The sequence below is a fragment of the Paramisgurnus dabryanus genome, chromosome 11 (assembly GCF_030506205.2).
Source record: "Paramisgurnus dabryanus chromosome 11, PD_genome_1.1, whole genome shotgun sequence".
Classification (NCBI taxonomy): domain Eukaryota; kingdom Metazoa; phylum Chordata; class Actinopteri; order Cypriniformes; family Cobitidae; genus Paramisgurnus; species Paramisgurnus dabryanus.
In genome coordinates this window covers 1,099,662-1,123,521 of record NC_133347.1, presented here as the reverse complement: position 1 = coordinate 1,123,521, position 23,860 = coordinate 1,099,662, and the positions used below count along the sequence as shown (strand labels likewise).

At 35.5% G+C, this 23,860-nt stretch overlaps 2 protein-coding genes across 8 annotated transcripts in view; both read right to left on the bottom strand.

Annotated features, from left to right (window-relative positions):
* Positions 1–6,518: 6,518 nt before the first annotated feature.
* The window catches only part of LOC135730320 (protein SSUH2 homolog), a 40,701-nt gene continuing 23,359 nt past the window's right edge, over positions 6,519–23,860 (bottom strand). The window contains exons 1-13 of one of the 4 annotated variants that reach the window (XM_065248205.2): positions 18,125–18,260; positions 17,984–18,039; positions 15,140–15,223; positions 14,926–15,001; positions 14,264–14,393; positions 14,049–14,109; positions 12,271–12,392; positions 12,037–12,099; positions 8,740–8,822; positions 8,537–8,629; positions 8,100–8,205; positions 7,874–7,981; positions 6,519–6,936 (exon numbers count right to left, since the gene is read on the bottom strand). In XM_065248205.2, the coding sequence (XP_065104277.1) occupies positions 6,796–6,936; positions 7,874–7,981; positions 8,100–8,205; positions 8,537–8,629; positions 8,740–8,822; positions 12,037–12,099; positions 12,271–12,392; positions 14,049–14,109; positions 14,264–14,393; positions 14,926–15,001; positions 15,140–15,223; positions 17,984–18,039; positions 18,125–18,144 (1,143 nt within the window). In that variant the 5' untranslated portion in view covers positions 18,145–18,260 and the 3' untranslated portion in view covers positions 6,519–6,795. Of the gene's footprint in view, positions 6,937–7,873; positions 7,982–8,099; positions 8,206–8,536; positions 8,630–8,739; positions 8,823–12,036; positions 12,100–12,270; positions 12,393–14,048; positions 14,110–14,263; positions 14,394–14,925; positions 15,002–15,139; positions 15,224–16,096; positions 16,247–17,107; positions 17,167–17,260; positions 17,469–17,983; positions 18,040–18,124; positions 18,261–23,860 lie in introns of those variants that run through there. The other 3 variants (XM_065248204.2, XM_073816176.1, XM_065248206.2) reach the window with 3 other exon arrangements.
* Positions 19,294–23,860, bottom strand: part of LOC135730321 (protein SSUH2 homolog) — a 32,709-nt gene continuing 28,142 nt past the window's right edge. For all 4 annotated transcript variants that reach the window (XM_065248207.2, XM_065248210.2, XM_065248208.2 and 1 more), the window contains 5 exons: positions 23,363–23,445; positions 23,160–23,252; positions 21,683–21,788; positions 21,467–21,574; positions 19,294–20,244 (listed from right to left, as the gene is read on the bottom strand). In XM_065248207.2, coding sequence (XP_065104279.1) covers positions 20,104–20,244; positions 21,467–21,574; positions 21,683–21,788; positions 23,160–23,252; positions 23,363–23,445 — 531 coding nt within the window. In that variant the 3' untranslated portion in view covers positions 19,294–20,103. The remainder of the gene's footprint in view (positions 20,245–21,466; positions 21,575–21,682; positions 21,789–23,159; positions 23,253–23,362; positions 23,446–23,860) is intronic.

Sequence of the window (23,860 nt, the reverse complement as noted above, 5' to 3'; positions counted from 1 at the left end):
ATGGTCTGACTAGTTACTAAACTGATCTCTTGAACGAATGCCTCGTCAAAAATAACAAATGTTTTGGTTTCCTAGGTAATCTATGGGTTGTTTTTTTGCTTGTTATATAAATAAACTACGTTTAAAGAACTTTGTTGTTGTTTATTCTTAGCGGAGTTTACCGGAAGTTACGTGCGGACCGTGACAGCCGCTTGTTTATATTGTTACTGCTGAAACGGTCTATAGCTACAGACATGGTTGGTTTCTGACTAAACACTGATTATAGTTGTCATAAACAAAACGTTATAGATATGTATTATTACAGTGCAGCAGACAAAGATTTTAGATAACTAGGTTGGCTTGTATTTTTGGTACAAAATGGGAGTGGTAGGGGGCCCAACCTCATATTTTTTCATAGTGCCCAGAATTGCTAATGAAGCCCCTGATTTCCTGTATTAAAAACGGCACCGCAGTCTTCCCTATTTGCTGGGAAAGCATTTACAGTTTCACAATGTTATGCAGTTGCTTAAGGGTCTGTACTTTATTTCCCAATATCAAAAATGTCATCTTAAGTTTTTGGCCTGTTATCTATTTTTTTATAATATAAATCATAGGCTTTTTCACCCATTGCATTACCTATTTGTGAAAATCATGTCTGACCTCAGAAAAATTAACTTGAGATGATTTCCTCCCTGAAAATAAATCCAAACTTCGGAATAAATAAATGAACAAATAAAGAAAAATGTGTATGTTTCTTAAGTGCCTGCTATTTTTCCTTTGAAATGTTTCACAACTACAGATTTTCTGTTCACCATCACACATTGACCACATGTGAGTTCAGTCAGGCCTACTTATAGATATGAAATACACAGAGCAAACGTCAATATTTACAAAGGAATAGCTAGTGTTACTTTTCAATTTTAGTTTTAATATTAATATGATTTGTGGTTATTGTATCTAGAAGATCATCAACACATTCATGTCTGCAACTACATAACCACAAGCTTATCAGCAGGAGCGTAGTTTCCAAAAATTCTAACTAAAAAGTTACAACCCCCAATATTAAAGGTACAATTTGTAAGATATTTGCAGTAAAATATCCAAAAAACACTAGTCCTGTGTTATATATTTTGTGCAGCTGATTACTAACAATATCTATAATGTTTTCAACTACTTGTAAATTATGAGAAAATTGCTGCCCTAAACAGTGACACGGGGCAGTGCAGTCGCCTGTAAATGACGTTAATATCTACATTAGCCTTTGTTACCGCCTTTACTGATGTAAAAACTACATGACAACAGTGACGTGGACAAATGCGGAAGTAATTGCGTCTGTCGGGCCACTCGGTTTTTTTATGGTAAGTTTGTTCATCTGAACACTTTATTCTGTGCTGTGTTAACAAACCATCGTATTGGACTAATACTGTTACATCGTTGACTAACAATTGCGTTTTGAACATTACATAAAACCTTACATAATGAACATACACTTCACACTTTATTTCTTGTGTGTTAGAATAAATGTTTCGGAAAGATCATTTTGAGTTGATCAATGAAGTACAGAAACTAATATCAGGGACCAAGAAGGACATGAAACTGCAGTTCACTCAATACTCATAATCTTTATTCCTCATCTTTAATCTTACTTTTCTTAATCATCATGGGTAACGTGACCAATGCAGGAAGCTCGCTCTTTTTCGTTCTGCCAACATGTCTTGGTTGATTCCACTTGCTTGCAGATTTTACTTTATGATACTGCTTTATTAAATTACCGAAGTTGTTTAAAAATAGTTTGAGCCTCTTTTTTATCTGTAACTTTCATGGATTCACAGACTGCAAAAAGTACGCAATACATTTTTTGCGGGTGTATTAGAAAAGCAATGAAGTATTTTTTTTATTCCGAAAATCAATAACAATTCAAAATTCTTTTTAAACCAAACGAGAGTTGACATTTTCCATCATTTTGCACTTGACAACCACAGAGTGACACGGTTTTAAAAAATACCACAACAACGCATTGACCACATGACAAACAGACTTAATAAAACATGGACATATAGCACATAGCAAATTGTTGCATTAAAAGCTACTTAACAAATGAGCAATATCCCAATAACATATTTGATAAATAATTATACTATATATCATATACTAGTGTATCCTAAACATTTTATACAAATCAACTAGAGAAGATTTACTGTATACCTCAACGCCTTCATAAATTTCCTGTCAAAGGAAATGACATCACTGGGTGCAGATTACAGGCTTTTATACGAATGCTTTGGAGATTTGTATGCAGTTTTACAACAGAGTTGACCAAATCAGGACAGATGCAAAATGTACTTTTTATAACTGAAAATAAACATTATACAGAAAAGAAACTGCAGTTGAGTTTACAACGGTTAATAAAGTAGACTAACTAAGCAAAACATAAATAAAGCTAAGCGAATTAGACTTAAAGGGACAGTTCAACCAAAAATAAGTGTCACACAAAAGAAGATATTTTGATAAATGATGATTAGCACACAGTTGATGGTACCCATTTACTTCTATGGTATTTGTTTTGCTAATATGGAAGTCATATTATCAAATCATTTTAAAATATTTTCTTTTTGTGTTTAACAGAATAAAGAAACTCATACAGATATGAGTAAATGATGACAAAATTTCATTTTTGGGTAAACTATCTCTTTAATTATTTAAAGATAATCCAAGTTGAATGTATGAATCAGGAGGCAAAAACAGTCAATAATAGTACAGGAGGAATGAAAGTAATCTTTAGTCTATAATAACAGTCTATCTATCTATCGATCTAAAATATCCATCAAGTATTATTATTCATTTAAGTTCAATGTAATTTGTGTCATTACTTACAGCATATTTTTAATAACTGCGATGTGCAAAATGTACCAAACCACTAGTCTGAAATCAGAAAAGTGATGAGCATTAAAATTGTTAAAGCATTATAAATGAAAAGCCAAACTTCTGCAGAAATAAACATACAAGGGAAACCTAGGATCTAACATTTATAGATGCATATTCCTAGGCAGTTTATGAAGAGTAAAGTGCCTGGCGTCTTTGCATCTGAAAGTTTCACAACCACAGAGTGACACAGTTTAAAAAAAAGACCACCACACATTGACCACATGACAAACAGACTTAATAAAACATGGACATATAAGTAGCAAATTGATGCATTAAAAGCTACTTAACAAATAAGCAAAAGGAAAAAGGGTTTTAGTAGAGATTCATCATTGTTAACAGTTGTGAATGAAGTACTTGTAGAAGAGTTAAAACCCGCCAATTTGTCTTCCTTTTTTTATTTATATCTATTTTTCTTTCTTCAGAAAGCCAGAAGATGATTCATGCATCCTCGTAGTCATTGATGATAGCTGTGATGTTGGGTCTTGTGTAAGTTTACTGCGAGAACATTGAGCCTAAAGCAAAAGAATGAGATGGGAAAGATCTGGGTCAACATCTTATCCCAAGCGCAAATCAAAACTTACCAGAAACAAAGTTTGTAGGGTCGGAGATTGCTAAAATTGTGATCTGACTGTAATGATGTAAGAAATGAATGAAAATACTCACTTTAACTGGATGACTATGAGTGGTACCTAATATTGCTCACTATAACTCCAGCAGTTATGATTATAAGACAAATGCCGATGGAGAGAAAGCCACCGATGACTGAATGCATCTTCATTATAATCTAAAGAACGCAAAAGCAATAACAGACACATTGCTTAGTTATCCCTAAAGACATGACAGTATGACGTCTTTGAAACAGATTTTCTTATGAGATCACTGGGCCTGTTTAAACTATGAAAAGCACCAGACAAATGCGCCACTGTAAATTAAAGATTGACTGATTACCCGAGTCCAGGTTTCCAGATCCATCATAATAGTATGTCTCACTGTGCTGAGTCCAAACATGCAGGTAAAGGAGGCAGGTGGGCTCACAGTGACTCTAAATACACAGACATCAGCACTTGAGCATTTGATTTCCTCCGTGGTGTAGTCAGGTTGTGATTGGTCTGAATACCTCTGACGTCAACCGGAAAGTGATGCTCCTTACCATGTTTGAAAGATTCGGATGCTAGCAGGAATTAACTTACAGGTTGTAAGTCCAAAGCAGGAGGAATTATGATAATGTCGGTCTTTACTACATCACTAATCCCAGGAAGTAAACTGTTGCCTACAATCCGTGTGTTTGTTGTAGTCCAAGAAAAGAGCTAATTTGCGTCATTGTTACTTTGGTGTTTGTACCTTTGGCATATTGTTAACATATACTAATACACACTTACTCACCAAAGGAAATGTAATAACGTGAATCGGACAATATGTGCTCTTTAATAATCAATCACTGTGTGTCAGAGAGCTGATGATGTTTAATTCTAATTCTAGGCTAATGAAAACTAAAAAAAACAACTAACTGTTTTTTGTAACTGTAAGATTAATCTTTTTCATTAAGGACCTTTCTATAAGGAAAGAGAAAACAAATTTAAATGCCTACTTCTCCTGGGGTCATGCAAAAAATCATCATCATCAAAGAAGCGATTGATCTCCTGTCTAATGAAATGACATGCAAATATAATAACAGGTTACACAGACAGGATAAAGTACAAAAGCCATCAATGGAATTTTACCCTTTAAATAATATGTACAATTTATATGCACCTTTGTATGTATCTTTGAGGTACTAATATTCATCATTAAGGTATACAAAAAATGAGGAAACCCATTGCCTTGAAAAAAATGAAGTAAGCAATTTCAGTACTGTACGTAACAGTTTTTAAGGCAGCAGGTTTCCTAAATTCTTAAGTAAAGTCATATCATTTTTAGCGTGCATCCGTTTTGTCAAAGAGTACAGTTTACTACAAAATTAGAAGCTTAAATGTAATAATAAATAAAAGCGTACACTAAAAGTTCACACATTACACAAGAAACATAAAAAGTAAAAGTTGTTTGAAAACCCACATATGCATTCCCAGTTTTAGTTCCCGTTTCCAGAATTTTCGCTAGACAAAAGAGGAAAAACAAACAGCAACAAATTAGTGCAATACATTTCTAGACTGACACAAAAAATGTTTATATATCAATTTATGTAAAGTTAAATAGAAACCCCAAAATACTAAATATATATATAAACTCACGTAAGGCTAATCAACAGATAAGCAAAAGAGAATTAAAAAGGTGCTTCATCTGGCCCTAAACTTTTCTTTGACTCACAGCCTAAAACACAGAATAACATTTTGAAAGTTGCAAAGTTTCACAAGTTTTGGGTAACAAGTGAAACACACCCCAATAAATGCATACAAGTTTCCAAAGGCAATAGCACTGTTAACAGCACACGTTTTCAACTAAAATGTTTCTTAAACAAGCTTTGAAAATACCCATATAAATAATGTTATCTTCACTGTTACTGTATCTTCAATGCAAATTGAACAACACAGATCTATCACATATGCATTCCCAGTTTTGTTCACTACAGCAGATGTTAGTGAATGTTGAGTTTTACTTTACATAATATTAAAATGACACTGTCTCTGCAGGCACTTGGACAATTCCATACAAATGTCAACCTTATTATGAAAAGTCAAGATTTACCCAGATTTCATACTGAAATCTCAGACGTCAATATTTGGTGGTTTGAATACCCATGCAAAGTCTTTAAGTTTTTAAAGCATTTTTTATTTTTTATAGTTAAGTGAAAATTTTAGAATTGTAACGTCCATAACAAAGAAATTTTATTTCTTCCTCATAAATGCACATACAAAAATTTTAATAAAATAATTAATAAATGTTCTTTGAAGAGCTGTCTCTTCTCCATATTATTTTTTTAAAACAACTTTGTTTGTGCAAGTCAATTCAACCAACTATTTTAAGTTTTGACCTATGATAATTTGCCATAACAAATAAGGTTAAACAATTTCAACTTGTTTTTCTAAGGTTTTTCTAAGTTAAGGTAACATAAAAGTAGATGTTGATTTTATAAAAATGCTGCATTTTTACATCATGGTTCAATATAGTGGTAATAAATGCATTCTCTGAGAAAGTTTTACCTTTGCTGGAATTGCTCAGATGGTTTTTCAAAGAAAAAAAGCAATGTAAGCAATCCTGTATCAAAATTATAGGTTTATTAGGAGTACCAAGTTCAACTGGATTACATTTCAGTTACTTCATAATGTAATTGTTAATAACTAAATGTTACTAATACATTGTGATTAACATTGCAGCAGATTAAACAAGCCTCTCTTTCATAAATCATGGTCAGTTCTGACACTTTTTTGTCTGGCTGACCTAAAAGATCCAGCTGGCTATTCAAAAATTGTTACACAGACACATAGAAGTGATGATACATTAAAATGAGTAGAGTTTTGATGAATCTTAGTTGTTTTGATGACTAGATACAGATTTAGCAGGTGTTTTTATACCATTACACATAACAGTTGAAATGTACTGCTTTACAACACTGACCTGTGATGTTTACAACCTTAAGATGGCAAACCTTGGAAATGCATCCTTGTGAAGGTTAAAAATATTGTACGAAAGATTTATTGGTAAAAAAAAAAACAGAATGAATATATAACATATACAGTATATAAACATTTGAGTAACAGTTATAAGAAAATAAGAAACTAAATGCAACACAAATGTTTGTCTGTACTGTCAAGTCAGAATACACAAACACAGGCTGCTTAAAAACAAACTCAGATGAAATAAATCAGTGTTGCTGTATATACAGTAGTGGTTGTGTGTACTGTATTTTTGGGTGTATATAAATGTGTAGGGTTATATCAGATGATATTTGTTGTGTTACATCACAGAGCAGCAGCAGGTGGCTGGGTAATCATCAACGCTCACTTGAAACTCATTTCCATACACAAAATAAAAATGGGATTTTCCTTTCCACATGTAGTTCACTTTGGTAATGGGAATGAGCTCTATTGTCTGTCTCTAGAACAAGAGAAAAAAAGATACAATTCAGTTTAAAGAAGACATGCAATTTTAGGTTAAAATAATTATAATAATAGATAAAAGACGATACAACAAAGTTTTTTGGTAACGCTTTACAATAAGGTTGTTTTTGTTAACATTAGTAAATGCATAAGCTAACATGAACAATATATTGTTTTTCAGCATTTATTCCTCTTTGCTAGGCATGGGCCGGTTACCGATTTCAAGGCAAACCGAGGTTTTAAAACCATAAAACTTTTCTGTGATACCGTTCCCAAGGTATGATTATGTTTATTGTCAATGATTCGATTTAATTCAATCTGATATATCGATGAATCACGATGCGTTGCATTCTCAATTTTTTATATAAAGACACAGATGATTCTCTCTCCCTTACACTTCTCCAGAGGTGGCATCTTTAACGTGTCAATTGAGTGCATTACATCCTAAAAACCTTCGACAGCAAATATAAAATTCATTTAATTTACACAGTCTCCTCCACGTGCACATCTCATAGAGAGATGCGTGCAAGCACTGCTTTTTTCATAAACTAATGTTTTTATGCATCAATCCAATAATCGTTCACATTAGCATCGCGATGCATAGCAAAAACTATTATATTCAACAGCCCTAACTAAGTTTAACAAATGTTTAAGAAGAATTGTTAGTTCATGTTAGCTATGCATTAAAGGGATAGTTCACCCCAAAATTTAAGAGGCCCCATTGACTTCCATAGTAGGAAAAAAGAATACTATGAAAGTGAATGGGGCCTCTGATCGGTTGAATTACACGCATACCAAAAAAAAATATGCAGGTTTGTAACAACATGAGAGTAAGTAAATGATAACAGAATTTTTGCTATTAACCAATACAACCTTACCATTACCAGTTATTTATTTGAAAGCACACACACAGAGACACACAACTAGGGTGGTACCTGTTGTAATATGCGGGAGTTTTGGACGTATTTCGCCTGATGTTCTCGTACTAAACGTTCAGAAGCTTGTGCGACAGAAGCATCAGGAAAACCCATAACCGGATACAGCTACAATAAACACACAAATTACTACACAAACACACAAAACTGTATGCACTACATAGTTAATTTCCTCCTGTATTTATATCACAATGATATATATGCATATATACACGCTTGTGCTTACCATGTATTGGGCATTTTGAAACAGCTGCTTCCCTGAGACACTTTCAAGGTTTTTCACTCTCAGACCACTCGATTGTTGTGCTACAAAATCATCTTTTTCAGTGGTCCTAAAAATCATCAAATCCGTATCAAACAAATCATAATATTATAAATAACAAACACCTGGAATTAATGCTCGCTTTAAATTTTATGGAGATGGTGGTTACTAACTGGCCCAAAAGTCAAAGGAGCCCAACCTCAAGTCTTTATGATACTGTAGTGCCTTGACATGACACAAGTTTCTTCTATGGATTTTATCACCCCTTTAATCCAGTTAAAATCTTAAGCAACTGATTTAAGAGTATCATTCATAACCCCAAGCACAAACTGGACAAGCAATAATAGTGACACTTGAATTAATAAACACTACTAATTCAACACAAAGATCTGAGATCATACCATTTAACAGTAAGATTGATGAAGACTAGCATCTGTCTCTTCCCACGACATGTTTCACACTCACGAGAGCCGTGGCCGTTACATGAATTACAGCTGAAAAATGACAAACAAAAATTTAGATTACAGAACTGCATTAAAATTTAAACTTTGAATTTTAAACTTCAAAAAGTTTGATTTAATTTAGCTTGAGGGGTTCGACTTACTTCTCTCGACCAAGGCCCCTGCAGGTTATGCACTGGTCATTAGACATACGAGTTCCAGAACCATTACACGACCAACACACTTTCTGCACACGCACAAGAAAAGGGATCAAGTTCAACTCCACATAAAACATTTTTTTCTTGTAAATATTTGGACTGTGTACTAATTTCCTGATAAAACAGTGTTAAAGCTGCAATCTGTAACTTTAATCAGGTAAAAAAAATCAGTTATTGAGCGAGCAAGTAGAAAATCTGCATAACGAAAAAAATCTCTCTGTTTAAACTTTAAAGACAAACTAAACCCTAAACCAACTTTTTTACTGAATGATCTGTAAGAATGATGCTTTATTAGTGCTGTTCATTGATTTTAGTAAGTTTTTTGACATTTGGATATAAAGTGTTTCAATACTACAATATGGTGTAAAAACGTCGGAGTGCTGCCCTCTTCAGGTTGAACGGTGGCTACTGCAGTTGAATTTTCCTATTAGATGTTGGGTCCAAAAAATAACTTGTGACGTAAGCAGGTTCAAGCTCACCTCGCCCTTGTTACGATCTTACCGCACACTTGGTACGAGCTCAGTTCGTCCCCTCTATCTCCACTGGGGTCTGCCCACTTTCTTGCATTTTTCAAATATTGCCAGTGGGTGGAGTCAGGCTCTGACCAGGGGTTATGTTATGCTTTAAATCTGCATAACGATTAATCGCGACTAATTGTTTGCAGAATAAACGTTTTTGTTTACTTTACATCATTATATAAATAATGATAAATAAATAATGATAAATATATAAATACACACACACACACACACACACACACACGCACACACGCGCACATGCATAAATTTAAGAAAAAAAATATATTTATTTTATAAAAATGTATGTACACATGTAAATACTTCTTAAATATCTACATGTGTGTACACACGCATACAGCACTGTTGTTTGTGTTTCAACGGCTTAAAATCACTTCATTTAAACTGTGGTGCTTAAATACGTTTACAAATGTTAAGCTTTTGTGACCACGCGCACAGCAACGTAACGTGGGCGCGTAACCTTGAATGAGAAAATAATACGAGTTAAGAGGGTTCCCACTCTTTTTTTAGAGATCAACTTCCAGGACGTTCCTCAACTTTCCAGGACCTTTTAAATATCATTAAAGCAAGCTCAATTCGGACAGAATATATTTTACAAATATAATGTACACAGTAAAGTCCCTGTCCAAGACCCTGCAACATCCAGCATGGAAGCATCACTATGGCGTAGGGAGAATTAAAAGCGTAAAGCCTGCTACAGACAATGACTTGACAATGAATTTCAATTATCTTATAAGATCATGACATAGATCTAATAAACATAGGGATGACATGTATGTAGACTGTAAATCGTTTTCTATGGCCCAAGTCACTAAATGTCATCAGGTTGCACTGGTTGTAAACAGTCATTGGCAGCAGAGGATCAGCGTATAGATGTAGGACCAACATTTAGGAGCAGGACCACATAAATTGTCATGACTGTTTCACAATGGTCATTTTATGTCAGGATAGCCTAAAATCATAGTATTTCAACTTGCCATTCCTACACAGAGCACTTTCTGCGAACAAAAACTTTTTTAGACAAACTCTAAATGTTATTGGTTGTTACTTAAGGGGATAGTCAATTAATAACAAAAATTCTGTCATCAGTTATGTAACCAAACAGACCTAACTTTACTGCTATCGTAGGTGAAATAATTACTGATATAATATAATAAATAGATCTGTTTGGTTACTTGCATTCTTCCAAATATTTTCCTTTGTGTTCAGCAGAACAAAGAAATGTATCGGGTTAGGAACAACCTGCAGGTCAGTGAAGGTCAGGTAGAGTCAGACTGGTAACCAGAAGGTCACTGGTTCCAACTAGGGATGGGTAGGTTTCATATTCTAACATTCGAATATTTATTTTAATTAAGTTGAAAATGTCATTTTTTTATTTTATTAAGTAACAATTTAACATCAAGCTTATAATTATCATTGAATAGTTTTAAAACAAACTATAGAGAGAATATAATATTGGTGTATACTGACAGTCTGTGGTATATAAATCTCTTTGTAAAAAAATAAAAAAGTATTTTTCTCAGCCAGAACAAGCCAACGGGTAAAAAGCGCTGCCAACTCCCTGTAACAAACCTCATCTGACAAGAATATATCTGCCTTTATAATGATAATAAATAAAGCAACTGGTTTGATACTTTCATGCCGACTGTTGAGATCCTAAAAACAAAGTGCTTGTTGTCCTGTCCGGAAGATATTTACTAATCCTGCTGATTACTGCACAAAAACCGCTCCAATTGGTTATGGTAATACATAAAGTTAAATATTACATTTAATGTTACATTTTACATTACTAAATTACATAAAAAAATTTATACAAATGTATTGAATTCTGATGCTCACCAGTTATATCATGCGTTCTTTGCAGGCCGCTGTGTGTATTTAATACGCATTTGGCAGATATTTGAACTATAGCTTGAGATGATTTTTTATATTCTGTATATTATAAGTCATTACATATGAAGTTAAAAAAGTTAAATAAGATGAGACAATTCTAATAAAGGCTTAACCCTGGTGACACAGTTTTCTTTTCTCATGAAAAAAACTATAATGGAATAGCATTTTTAATTTTCGAATTATTATTATTATTCAGAAACGAATAGTCAAACATTCGTGCACATCCAGTTCGAACTGGACTGACTGAAGTGCCCTTGAGCAAGGCACTTTACCCCTGTTTGCTTTGCAGTGATAGCTGCCCAGTGCATACTAATTGTAAGTCACTTCAGATAAAAGCATCTGCCAAATTATTAAATGTAAATGATGACAAAAATTTTGTGTCAAGTATCCCCTTTAAATAAGAACGCTTTTTAAAATCCAGGACAACTTCAAGATTTTCAAGTACAATTTCTGTTTTCTTTCATTTTCCATGTGTTTTTCAGCACTGGAAAATTACTCATTCAATTTCCAGGAATTACCGGTTTTCCAGGACGCGAGGGAACCCTGGTTAAGTGTGTGCGCTCAATCTCCTTTAGACTGTTTAATTTTCAATTCCGACTCACTCAGGTCCTGTTAGCACCATATAGATTATTTTCACTACCATTTACTACCTTTTACTACCGCGTCGACACCCTGAAACAGATATGGCGATCGAGAGGCCAAAACTACAGATTACAGCTTTAAAATAAAAATCTACAACAGCACACAAATAACCCACAGATTTTTCTTCGAGTAATACAATTCCCAGCATGCAATTGGTCATGATGTCACTTACGTTTCCAGCTCCAGCGCATGTGGTACAGGGACCTCTTCCTGCTCCAAGACACACGTGACAGTTCTGGAAAATAAACAGAATATAATGCTTTAAAATACAAATACATGTACAATATAATCTGACATCTATATACTATACTGATGCACTAAAAGTCACTTTGGACTCAAATGCTTGCCAAATGCATAAATGTATGTAAATAAATGAGGCCTTATGATCTTTGGTTTTTATTACAACCTTGACTGAGGAGGTATAAGGCACTTTAATGGTCTGCTTCTTGTCATTGAAGAAGGCTGGAGGATTAGTAGAAATCTGCCATGGTGATGGCGCAGGTTGAATACCAGCATCCACAACCTGCCCTGTCAGACAGAGAAGAGACATCAACAAATCATTTTAATCTTTTATATTAGTTAACGTGCTGAAGATACACACGCTATGGCTCTGTGGTGATTTCAAAATATTTCTGTGTGTGGGTTTGAGTGATCTGTCATATTAGATTCTGTCTCAACCAATGGCATGAGTCTGAGGAGCGAATACCTTTATGCTTAAACAATATATTATGGGGGTGGTAGGAGTGGTAACAAAGAAAATGGAAAAACGTAAAGGTCACTTTTGAACATAATTGTCTCTCGCCTGTGTGTACACAACCACCCTGTAATAGTAAAAAATAAAACCTCATGGGACAAGTGATTGGAGTTTTTGACCAAATATTGTTTTTTTTTGTTGCAAGGGCAAGAATAACACTTATTATTTTTGCAAGATAAGAAATGCTTCACCTTTAAAGGAACAGCTCAAGTTAAAATGATAATCTTGTCATTGTTTACTTAAGTCTTTTGAAACCAGTCTCACATTCTTTCTTTTGTGAAGCACAAAAGGGGATATTTACAAGAGAATCCTAAACATGGTCTTATCTATATGGTGAATTTGAATGGTGTACAAGGCTGTCAAGCAGGATGTAGTCTCGCGTAGCCAGATTTTCAATACTGAAGGTCTATGGCCAGTTGCATAAACCTTTAATCTTTTTTTAAATGTGTCACATAGAAAGGTAGATTGGTCTTATTTAAATCCAAATAATAAGACTGATTAGCCCTAACTAATTGCTAGTTAGTCAGAATCATTCTTAAGACGCAGTCTTAACGTCACGGCTATGTTTATGCAACCGGCCACTGGTGTTTTTCGCTGCTTTTTCTGGACAAAGCCTGCCCACAAGGCTGTTTGGCCGACATGTCAAATAACCAATCACAGTTTGTTTCGTCTAGCGTCCAGTTTCGGACTTCCCACAATAACGAGCCGGCTGGCAACAAGTCAGTTATTGAAACAACCAGCCGCAACCGAATAGAATCTAAATAAACAACATTACTCACTATAGAACAACATTGTGCACTTCATCAACGGCCACACCAATGAGACGCTCCCGGTAAACATCTATCTGAAGCATCTCTCTCCCCTCTTAACACCTACAAGCAATTTAGGAGAAGCAAACTTTTTGACTCCACTAACTGCCTCAAGCAAAACTCTTGGATGTCTTTTAGAGAGTCTATGTCGCGAACTTTGCAATCCAATGTTTAGCTGATCATGATCACTGGTCATTATTATCCACGTCAACACGACTAATTCTCTTCCTCAATGGAGCGTCAGAGCTTTGTTTTCCAGGGACCGAAACGAATCGCGACACTCGCGTCTCCTGGAAATCCAGTTTATTTCAACAAATCAAAAGATGACTTTGACATTCCCACAGGGTATCCAAAAAAAGTGTACGATAAACAAAATACCACATCCTGCTTTGTGTCAGCCTCAGACGTCACGCCCACAGAATGATGGCTAAAAGTCTGAGGCTGAGACTAAGCAGGATGTGGTATTTTACTAAGCCACACGGCTTTGGCGCACATGACGGCGAGCAATCAGTACTGTTATTGATGGGTGAACTGTTCCTTTAAGCAAAAGCTTAAACAATAAGGTTTTAGCCGGCGGTAAAACTGAATGATGATATTATAAACTTCCTTGACTTCAGGTACCTGTGTATGGCTCCTGACTCCATTCAGATGTTCTGGACTCTGTGAAACTCTCCAAACGATACTGAAAGTGGATGAAGAACAAAACCTCAAGTCAGTATCACCATCAACACATAAAACATTAAAAAAATGTATGCACTTACAATTATTTTGCATGTCTATACAAAATATATAAAAGATGATCCATTCGCTCTTATTAACAAAGATTCAGGTCTCACCCTGTAGGTATTAAAAGTCTCCATGGTGGTAATCACCCCGTCTTTAACAGGTGCAGAACTATAGCAACACTTGCTGGAGACGTATTTTTCTAGAGATTCACGAGCTATGTGCTCTGAGATTGAGGGAATGCTGTTACGAAAAAAATAAGATCAATAGATGAGTGACCTTTGCACAAGACATGCAAGGGTGTGAAGTACAGCATTTCCCAATCTGGATCTTGAAATCTATTACACATTTAGGTTTACCAGTAACATGACACTAAAATCAGGTTTTAGCGCAGTAATGAATGTACAAAGTAAATCAAGAAAAATACTGTCTAGATAGCAGTAAGTGAATGACATCCTTGCTTATTATTATAAATAAAGAGATGTAACAAGATGACATTTTCAATATACAGCACTGTTTTAAAAACAGACAACTGATGCAATATTTAAAGGAGTCAATTTGGCTATAAAAGCCATCTATGGAGCTCTCTAAAACCTAAAGTGTTTGTTAACAGAATCACATTAGCACTTACTCAATTCACAAAACACTTAGTGTAATGTAGCCAGCATGAAAATGCTTAAGTATGACGGTCTTTGAATGACAACCGCATGTTTGAATAATGCATATAGTAGGAAATTGCAACATGTTAAATTGCAACATAGAGAAGGAAACTTACTGCCAGTCTGGGGGAGTTGGCGCTTGTTCAGGCACAGGCATGGGTACAGTGGGCATTGGTGGTGGAAGATACCCACCTGTTTAAGATACATTAATAACAATTATACCAACGGGAAATCATTCACAGGTGTGTCTGAATTGAGATGAAGATCATATCCTGAACTGAAGTTTATTTGTTGTTTAATAAGGAGCACAACTATAGCATTGCTTCTTACCTCCACCGCCGGCCAGGGTTCCCTCATATCCTGGGATTGTGTCAAACATGTTGGCAGGGGGTGCAGTAGGTGCGGACAACATGCCTGAATGAAATACAAATAAACCGGTCAGGGCAGTTTTCTCTGGGTTGTAAATATTGAATTATAGGATAGAAAACATTATACCGTAGTACTGCAGAGAATGTTATGAACGACTTGCTTAATATATACACTTAAACCCAGTCAGGGTTAAGATTAATTCAGGACTAAGCCTTAGTTATATTAGGACATTTAAGGAGTTTTTACAAACATGGCTTAGAAAAAACCAATATTGGTGTGCATCTTATGAAAAACAATTGCACTGATATATGTTCAGATATGTCAGTGCAATATGTTTTTAAATTAAGACAAACATGCATTTTAGCCTGGGAAAAGGATAAGCTCTGTCTGGGAAATCAACCCCCAAAAATTACATATAGATATACATTTATGTGTGTGTGTGTGTGTGTGTGTGTGTGTGTGTGTGTGTGTGTGTGTGTGTGTGTGTGTGTGTGTGTGTAAATTAACAGATTTTAACTGAATGGTTATATAAAATAAACATAAACCTCTTTTACAAGGTTTCTATACAGAAATCAATCATACCAACAGTTAAATAGCAATGTTCAAGTAGTTTATAAATATTTAGTCATTATTGAAGCATCGCATTCCTCGCTCTATTTGTCGCGGGACTCAACCTCGTGTCATGCGAATTTTTCGCGTGAGTTGAATATTTTCAACTTGCGCGAAGACGCGTTTGAAGCGAATAGCGCGTGTTTTCGCGACAATCACGTTGGCAAATTCGCGTCTTTCTTTGCACTGACTTTGTCTTCTTGCAAATCGTTGAATTCGCGTTTGAGGTTTACGCCCCAGTCTTCAGCTGTTCAGACAACTAAATGGTACAATAACTCAATGAAAGACGCAATAATCAACAGAACTTACTTTTGTCTTGAACAGCACTTTTCTCAAATAGAAGAAAACTTCAACAGATTCATATATTGCGGTTGATTACAAATCCAATTTCAGGGGTTCACCTGTGCTCAACAACTTAATATGTACTGCGGTACAGAAGGCTATAGTAGGATATATGTGGTTTACAACAGAGTCTGATTGGACGAGAGAGGAGAGGGTGGGAGATCAGTCACCCTTCCCATGAAATAACACAAGTCGTGACGTGTTCGATTAACATAAACGTCACTTGGGAAGTGTCATATAATGCTGTGGAAATGGGTGAGATGTAAAACTATCCTGCCACAGGTAGCATTCAACTAAAGTAACACGATACTTTTATTCAAAGCAATTTACAATGCATTACAGGGTCTACAGGTTTTATGTGTATTTACTGGGTTTAAACCATATGACCTTTGGGCTGCTTAAGCAATGCAATACCGAACTGCGCAAAAGGAACACCACAAGTGTTGTGAAAAATTGTAATAAGCTGTGCAACACGGAAGTTAGTTTTAGTTTCAATCTGACTGCGGTAACAAGATACGATCAAAAAAAATGATGAAACTAAATAATAGGGGCTAACATTGAAATTAGTTGGATTTATTAGTTCAGTGGAAACTATTTGTCCAAGTGTTTGAAAGGTCGTGGGTGCATGAGTAGGTGGGAGTTGTAAACTGACAAACCCCTTTATTGACTTCTCGTCTTGACAAATAAGAGTTAATGCAACAGACTACTTAAGAAGATTTCCCGATAATGCTCTGGGAATGTTTGGAATGAAAACCCTAACAATACAACCCTTATAGTAATACCATGGGACTACCATATTAAATCAAAGTAATTGTGTTAAAACAAGGAAGTGTAGAAGCACATTTACTATAGTAACACTTTACGAAATATTAAAGTTAAAGTTGAACTTCAAATTAATTTTGAACGGCGTTTTGGTTTTAGGGGTCATTATATTTGTTAAACTGCGAAATCTGACATGAGGCCACGTGAAAAACTCACCTGGTGCTGGCGTTCCGTACACTGCAGGGTTAACGGTGCCATAACTGGGTCCATAATTACTTTTAGAGAGCGAAAAGTTAGTTTTCCTGTATTCTTTAACACGTAAGTTAACTTTATCATCTGTGTAAATATTCGTGTAGTTTAGTTTCTTACCTAGCAATTGGTCGATCCATTTTGGTAATGCAATGTGAAATGGTTCCTCGAATAGTTCATTGCTTCCTGCATTACATAATCATGTGATCGTTTTGCCTTGTGATTGATTTGAATGATTTTACCTCAACAAAAGGGAACTGTACATTATACAACGTTAAAATCGCACACGAAGAAAAAACCTATACGTTACAAATTTCAGCTAAAGCTGCATTACGTCACCAGTTCTGCATTTACTTTCGTTTTAGTTTAACAGTTAGTTATGAACGCAGATGGTTGATGGTTATTTATTATAATTGATCTGTTTATGAACAGAATTACATTTAGGGCTCCTACTGACAACATACATGTACTGCCGAACATATATAGTAACCTATGGCTAGAGCTGCTGCTATATAGGACGAGAGGGCGGATTAGGAGGAGTGTCAGATACTCTAAGAATGTTTGGAATGAAAACAACGCTTACAAAAATATAAAAACGCAGTGACTGCCCCAACCCCAGATAACGTTAGCTATAATACCAAGTTACCAGCTGTTGAACTTCAAAGAAATTGGAAAAGACGTTTTCGTCTAAAGGGCGTTTCAAACGCTACGCGCTAGGCGGCCAAATCGCCGCGCAGCTACATCTTTTCTCACGTTAGTGGAAGTGATTTGTGCAGCATTTAGTGCAAATATTATCTTTAACGGCGCCTGCCGTGAAGAGCCGTGCCCATCAAAAACTCTTACCTGGTGTTCCGTACACTGGGTTAGCCATGCCATAGGAGGGTCCATATCCATAATTACTTCCAGAGAACAAAAAGTTAGTCTGTGCATTCTTAACCAAAGTGTAACTGAAGTATTCGTTGCGTGAAGTTTACTTTCACTTACCCACCAATCGGTCTCTCCATTTTTTATTTGTGATTCAAAGGCTGACTCCAGCTCCCGAATCGCCTGCCCCTTTTCCCGAACTAGATCCGGACACTTAAAAATGATGGACATTTTAAGCGCCTCCCAACGGATAGTTCTGGGACACTGACCGGGAACTGGGCTGTATTTACTGTTGTTGTTTTTTTTTTAGCTTAAAAGTGGTAGGCTACTCAATCATCCAAGTGGCTCGTTTACCAAAAAGATTCGTTCAGATTCGAACACTGATTCCTTCAGGATCTCCCTTCAGTGAGCGTTTCTTCATATTACATAAAAACGCCAGTAGGTGGCGATATTGTATAGTAGTAAACTTTTATTTACTATATTGTTTCAAAAGGGAAAATAATGTGATTTCAAACATATTCCGTGTGTGTGTTTGTTCACTACTCACTGGGATGGATTAATTAAAAAAGGTGCATTTGCATTAGCCTACCATACGTTGGCCATCAATTAAATTATCAGTTCTGGATATGCATTGGATTGGCAGGACTGACACATTGCGCGTCCATAACGTACATCTTAAATTCATTTACTCATATTTTTCCAGTCATTTTCTGGTGTAATGGAATGCTGTCATCCACGCCAGATCCATGCATGCATCATACTAGGCTTGTTCGACTTCATGTCTATGGTTCGATTTAATGCGGCGCTGCAAGAATCGACAGCCGGATGACGTCAAAGTATCGCGAGAGCTTGAATCATTCTCGCGGTACATTGACGTCATCCGGCTGTCGGTTCTTGCGGCGCCGCATGAAGTCGAACCCCAGCAAACACAAAACGTATTTACAATGTTTCACAACGTTGTATTTTGGTTGTAATTAGGTAATGTTGCAGCACAACGTTTTAAAAACGACACTCTACATTTTAAAAAACAATGTATCCAAAAAAGGACGTTTTTAATACGTTGTAAAAGCACCTAATTACGTTTTTTTAGGTAGTAAAGGTAGTTTGGTAGTTAAGGTAACATAAAAGTAGATGTTGATTTGACAAAAATACTGCATTTTTTTTACAGTATGGTTAAATATTTTGGTAATAAATGCATTCTCTGAGAAAGTTTTACCTGCAAATGTCAAATCCACAATGCTGGAATTGCTCAGATGTTTTTTCAAAGAAATAATTGAAAAAAGGCAATGTGGCAGTATGATCCTTTATTATAGGTTTATTAGGAGTACAAAGTTCAACTGGATTATATTTCACAGTTTTAAATGACTTCATAATGTAATCGTGAATACCTAAAAGTTACAAATACGTTGCGACTTACATTACATCAGATTAAATGAGCCTCTCTTTTATAAATCATGGTCAGTTCTGACACTTTTTCATCTGTCTGACCTAAAAGATCCAGCTATGGCTATTCAAAAACTGTTAATTCCTACAGATCAAAGATTTAGATCCAGTTTAGTTTTGTACTAGATCTCTCTTCCTCAGGAAAATGAGTCAAGCTCGAGGCAGGTACAGAGATAGAGGAGAAGAACGGCACATAGGAGTGATGATACATTAAAATGAGTAGAGTTTTGATAAATCTTAGTTGTTTTTTATACCAGTACACATAACGGTTGAAATGTATTGTTTTACAACATTAACCTGTGATGTTTCCAACCTTAAGATGGCAAACCTTGGAAATGCATCCTTGTGAAGGTTAAAAATATTGTACAATAGATTTCATGGTAAAAAATAAAAAACAGAATGAATATATAACATATACAGTTTATAAACATTTGAGTAACAGTTATAAGAAAATAAGAAATTAAATGCAACAGAAATGTATGTCTGTACTGTCAAGTCAGAATTTTATCATTTCAGACATTACACAAACACAGTCTGCTTAAACACAAACTCAGATGAAATAAATCAATGTTGCTGTATACACAGTAGTGGTTAAATGTACTGTATTTTTGGGTGTATATAAATGTGTAGGGTTATATCAGATGATATTTGTTGTGTTACATCACAGAGCAGCAGCAGGTGGCTGGGTAATCATCAACGCTCACTTGAAACTCATTTCCATACACAAAATAAAAATAGGATTTTCCTTTCCATGTGTAGTTCACTTTGGTAATGGGAATGAGCTCTATTGTCTGTCTCTAGAACAAGAGAAAATATATATAATTCAGTTAAAGAAGACATGCAATTTTAGGTTAAAATAATACTATTAGATAAAAGACGATACAACAAAGTTTTGTGGTAACACTTTACAATAAGGTTGTATTTGTTAACATTAATAAATGCATTCGCTAACATGAACAATATATTGTTTTTCAGCATTTATTCCTCTTTGCTACTAGGCATGGGCCGGTTACCGATTTCAAGGTATACCAAGGTTTTTAAGAGTCAAGGTTTCAAAACCACTAAAATTTTCTGTGATACCGTTTTACCTGGCATACATGTTGTTTGTTGCTTAAAAAAAAAAATTATTATGTGACGTTGAAAGTTGTTGTATGTATACATTTGAAAATAACACATTTTTGTGTTGCAAAGGCAATACTGCACTGTAAAACCGTGGCTTAGGGTGATCATACCACCAAAATCTCATACCTGCCAATGCCTAATCTTTGCTAATGCAATTTGTACATGAAATTAACATGAATTAAAATAAGGGGTGTGAATCGTCACCGGTCTTACAATTATAATTATTATCAATGGTTCCATTCAATTTAATTCAATCCGATATATCGATGCATCACGATGCGTTGCATTCTTAATTTTTAATATTATGGCACAGGTAAGTCTCTCTCCCTAACACTTCTCCAGAGGTGGCATCTTTAGTGTGTCAATTGAGTGCTTTATATCCTAAAAAAAACCTTTGACAGCAAATAGAAAAAATCTCCTTCACGTGCACATCTTATAGAGATATGCATGGGAGCACTGCTTTTTTAATAAACGATTGTTTGTATGCATCGATCCAATAATCGTTCACATTAGCATCACGATGCATCGTAAAAATGATTATATTCAACAGCCCTAAATATGGTTAATAGATGTTGTAGAAGACTTGTTAGTTCATGTTAGCTATGCATTAAAGGGATAGTTCACCCCAAAATGTAAGAGGCCCCATTGACTTCCATAGTAGGAAAAAGAATACTATGAAAGTGAATGGGGCCTCTGATCGGTTTAATTACAAACATACCTAAAATTTTTACCTATACCTAAAGTTTTAATCAGAACAAAGAAAAATGTATACAGGTTTGTAACAACATGAGAGTAAGTAAATGATAACAGAATTTTTGCTATTAACCAATACAACCTTACCATTACCAGTTATTTATTTGCAAGCACACACACAGAGACACACAACTAGGGTGGTACCTGTTGTAATATGCGGGAGTTTTGGGCGTATTTTCTCTGATGCTCTCGTACTAAACGTTCAGAAGCTTGTGCGACAGAAGCATCAGGAAAACCCATAATCGGATACAGCTACAATAAACACACAAATTACTACACAAACACACAAAACTGTATGCACTACATAGTTAATTTTCTCCTGTATTTATTTCACAATGATATATACACGCTTGTGCTTACCATGTATTGGGCATTTTGAAACAGCCGCTTCCCTGAGACACTTTCAAGGTTTTTCACTCTCAGACCACTCGATTGTTGTGCTACGAAATCATCTTTTTCGGTGCTCCTAAAATCATCAAATCCATATCAAACAAATCTGAATATTATAAATAACATAAAAACCTGGGGCCTCATTTATCAAGCGTGCGTACGAACAGAAGTGTGCGTAAAGTGTGCGTAGGAACAGTTTTACGCAAAGTGTGGAATTTATCAAATTGCACTTATACGTAGAAATGTGTGTAAATATACGCACACCTCTGAGTATGCGTACGCAGAGCATCTATTGGTAGAATAGCGATACTACACAGGACCGTCCCCAGTGTTAAAATAACACTTTGTCTATCCACCCCCAGGTGTTAAAAATGATTACTGTTAATAAAGTAATTGCAAATCAGTATTGAAGTTAATTCATGAAATTAGTGTCTAACCCTATGTAAGAAAGCTCCGTCAAACGCTTGACAAGGGCAATGGCTTATCTTGCATTATTGAAAGACTTGGCAAATCATCCATTCCGCCAGGAGTGCGTTTTCAGATATCGCGCCGATGATGCTGGTTATGCGGCTGTCCAAGGAAAGTTCTGTCATTGTCTGTCCTCCTACAGATTTCACGTCGGTGTGCCGCGTTTTTTTTTTTTGGCTGATAATTTAATGTCAAACCACTTTTTTATTTCTAGAAGTGTTCTCATACCCAACGGAATTAAACTCACTGGTATGTTCCCATGCAGATTTGTTTTCTTTTTTTAGTCATTCCTCCCGTACTAAGTGAACCAAACAGATGTGTTTTTAACCTCATCCACCAGTAACTCAATTTCTGTGTTTGTAAAGTTCCTCTTTTTCGCTCTCTTTGTCATTATTGCGATGAGGGGAAAAGCACAACCACGTGACTTATAACGGGAGGTGTTGTCACCATATATGGTTCATTGGAGGCGTTTCGGAATGCAAATGACCATGAACGTGCACGAGCATGATGCTTAAGAACAAGTGGGATTTATCATCAATGATTACTTACTGATGTGCGTACGAACCCGGTGCGCACGTTTGATAAATCCCGATTTTTTTGTACTTAGACACATTCTTAATTTCATTCGTAGGTACAAATATAGAACATTTTCTACGCACTGTTGATAAATGAGGCCCCTGGAATTAATGCTCGCCTGTGCAAATCTCACTGCTGTAATGCTAAATGTATAAAATGTTGGGTATTAGGAAAGTAATCATCCCAATTTAATGTCTGATATGATCAGGGTGGCCTGATTTACCAGAACATCGAGAGGTGTAAGATTTGATCTGTAAACATCGCACATTACATGATAATCTGAGCTGAACTGATCGTGGTACATGACCTGAATTTCGGACGAAAAAATGGCTGAAAATCCCATAGCGTGATAACATTGACACTTGCATTAATAAACAATACTAATTCAACACACAAATCATACCATTTAACAATGAGATTGATGAAGACGAGCATCTGTCTCTTCCCACGACAGGTTTCACACTCACGAGAGCCATGGCCGTTACATGAATTACATCTGAAAGATAACAAACAAAAATTTAGATTAAAGAACTACATTGGAATTTAAACTTTGAATGATGAACTTCAGAAAGATTGATTTAATTTAGCTTGAGAGGTTCGACTTACCTCTCTCGACCAAGGCCCCTGCAGTTCATGCAGCGGTCCTGAGCCTGACGAAATCCAGAACCATTACACGACCAACACACTTTCTGCACACGCACAAGAAATGGGATCATGTTCAACTCCACATAAAAAAATTCCTTGTAAATATTTGGACCGTGTAATAATTTCTTCTAAAACAGTGTTAAAGCTGCAAACTTTATATTCAGGTAAAAAATAAACAAAATTCTGTTATTAAGCAAGAAGAAAAAAAATCTCTGGTTAAAACTATCACCTTACCATACCTAGGGCTGCCAGTGCAACTTGTTTATACAATAGTTGTTTAGCGTTTAAACTTGTCAACTAGATGGCAGCATTTAATATGTGAAGTTTTAAACAACGATCATCTTTGGAAGAGGAACGTCATTTAAATGTTAATTTATTGCATTCTTACATCTGGGGAATCATCTGTTGTTAAAACAATAAAAGTTCTAACTGCAGAGAGTCTCCAGTTAAAAAGGGAAC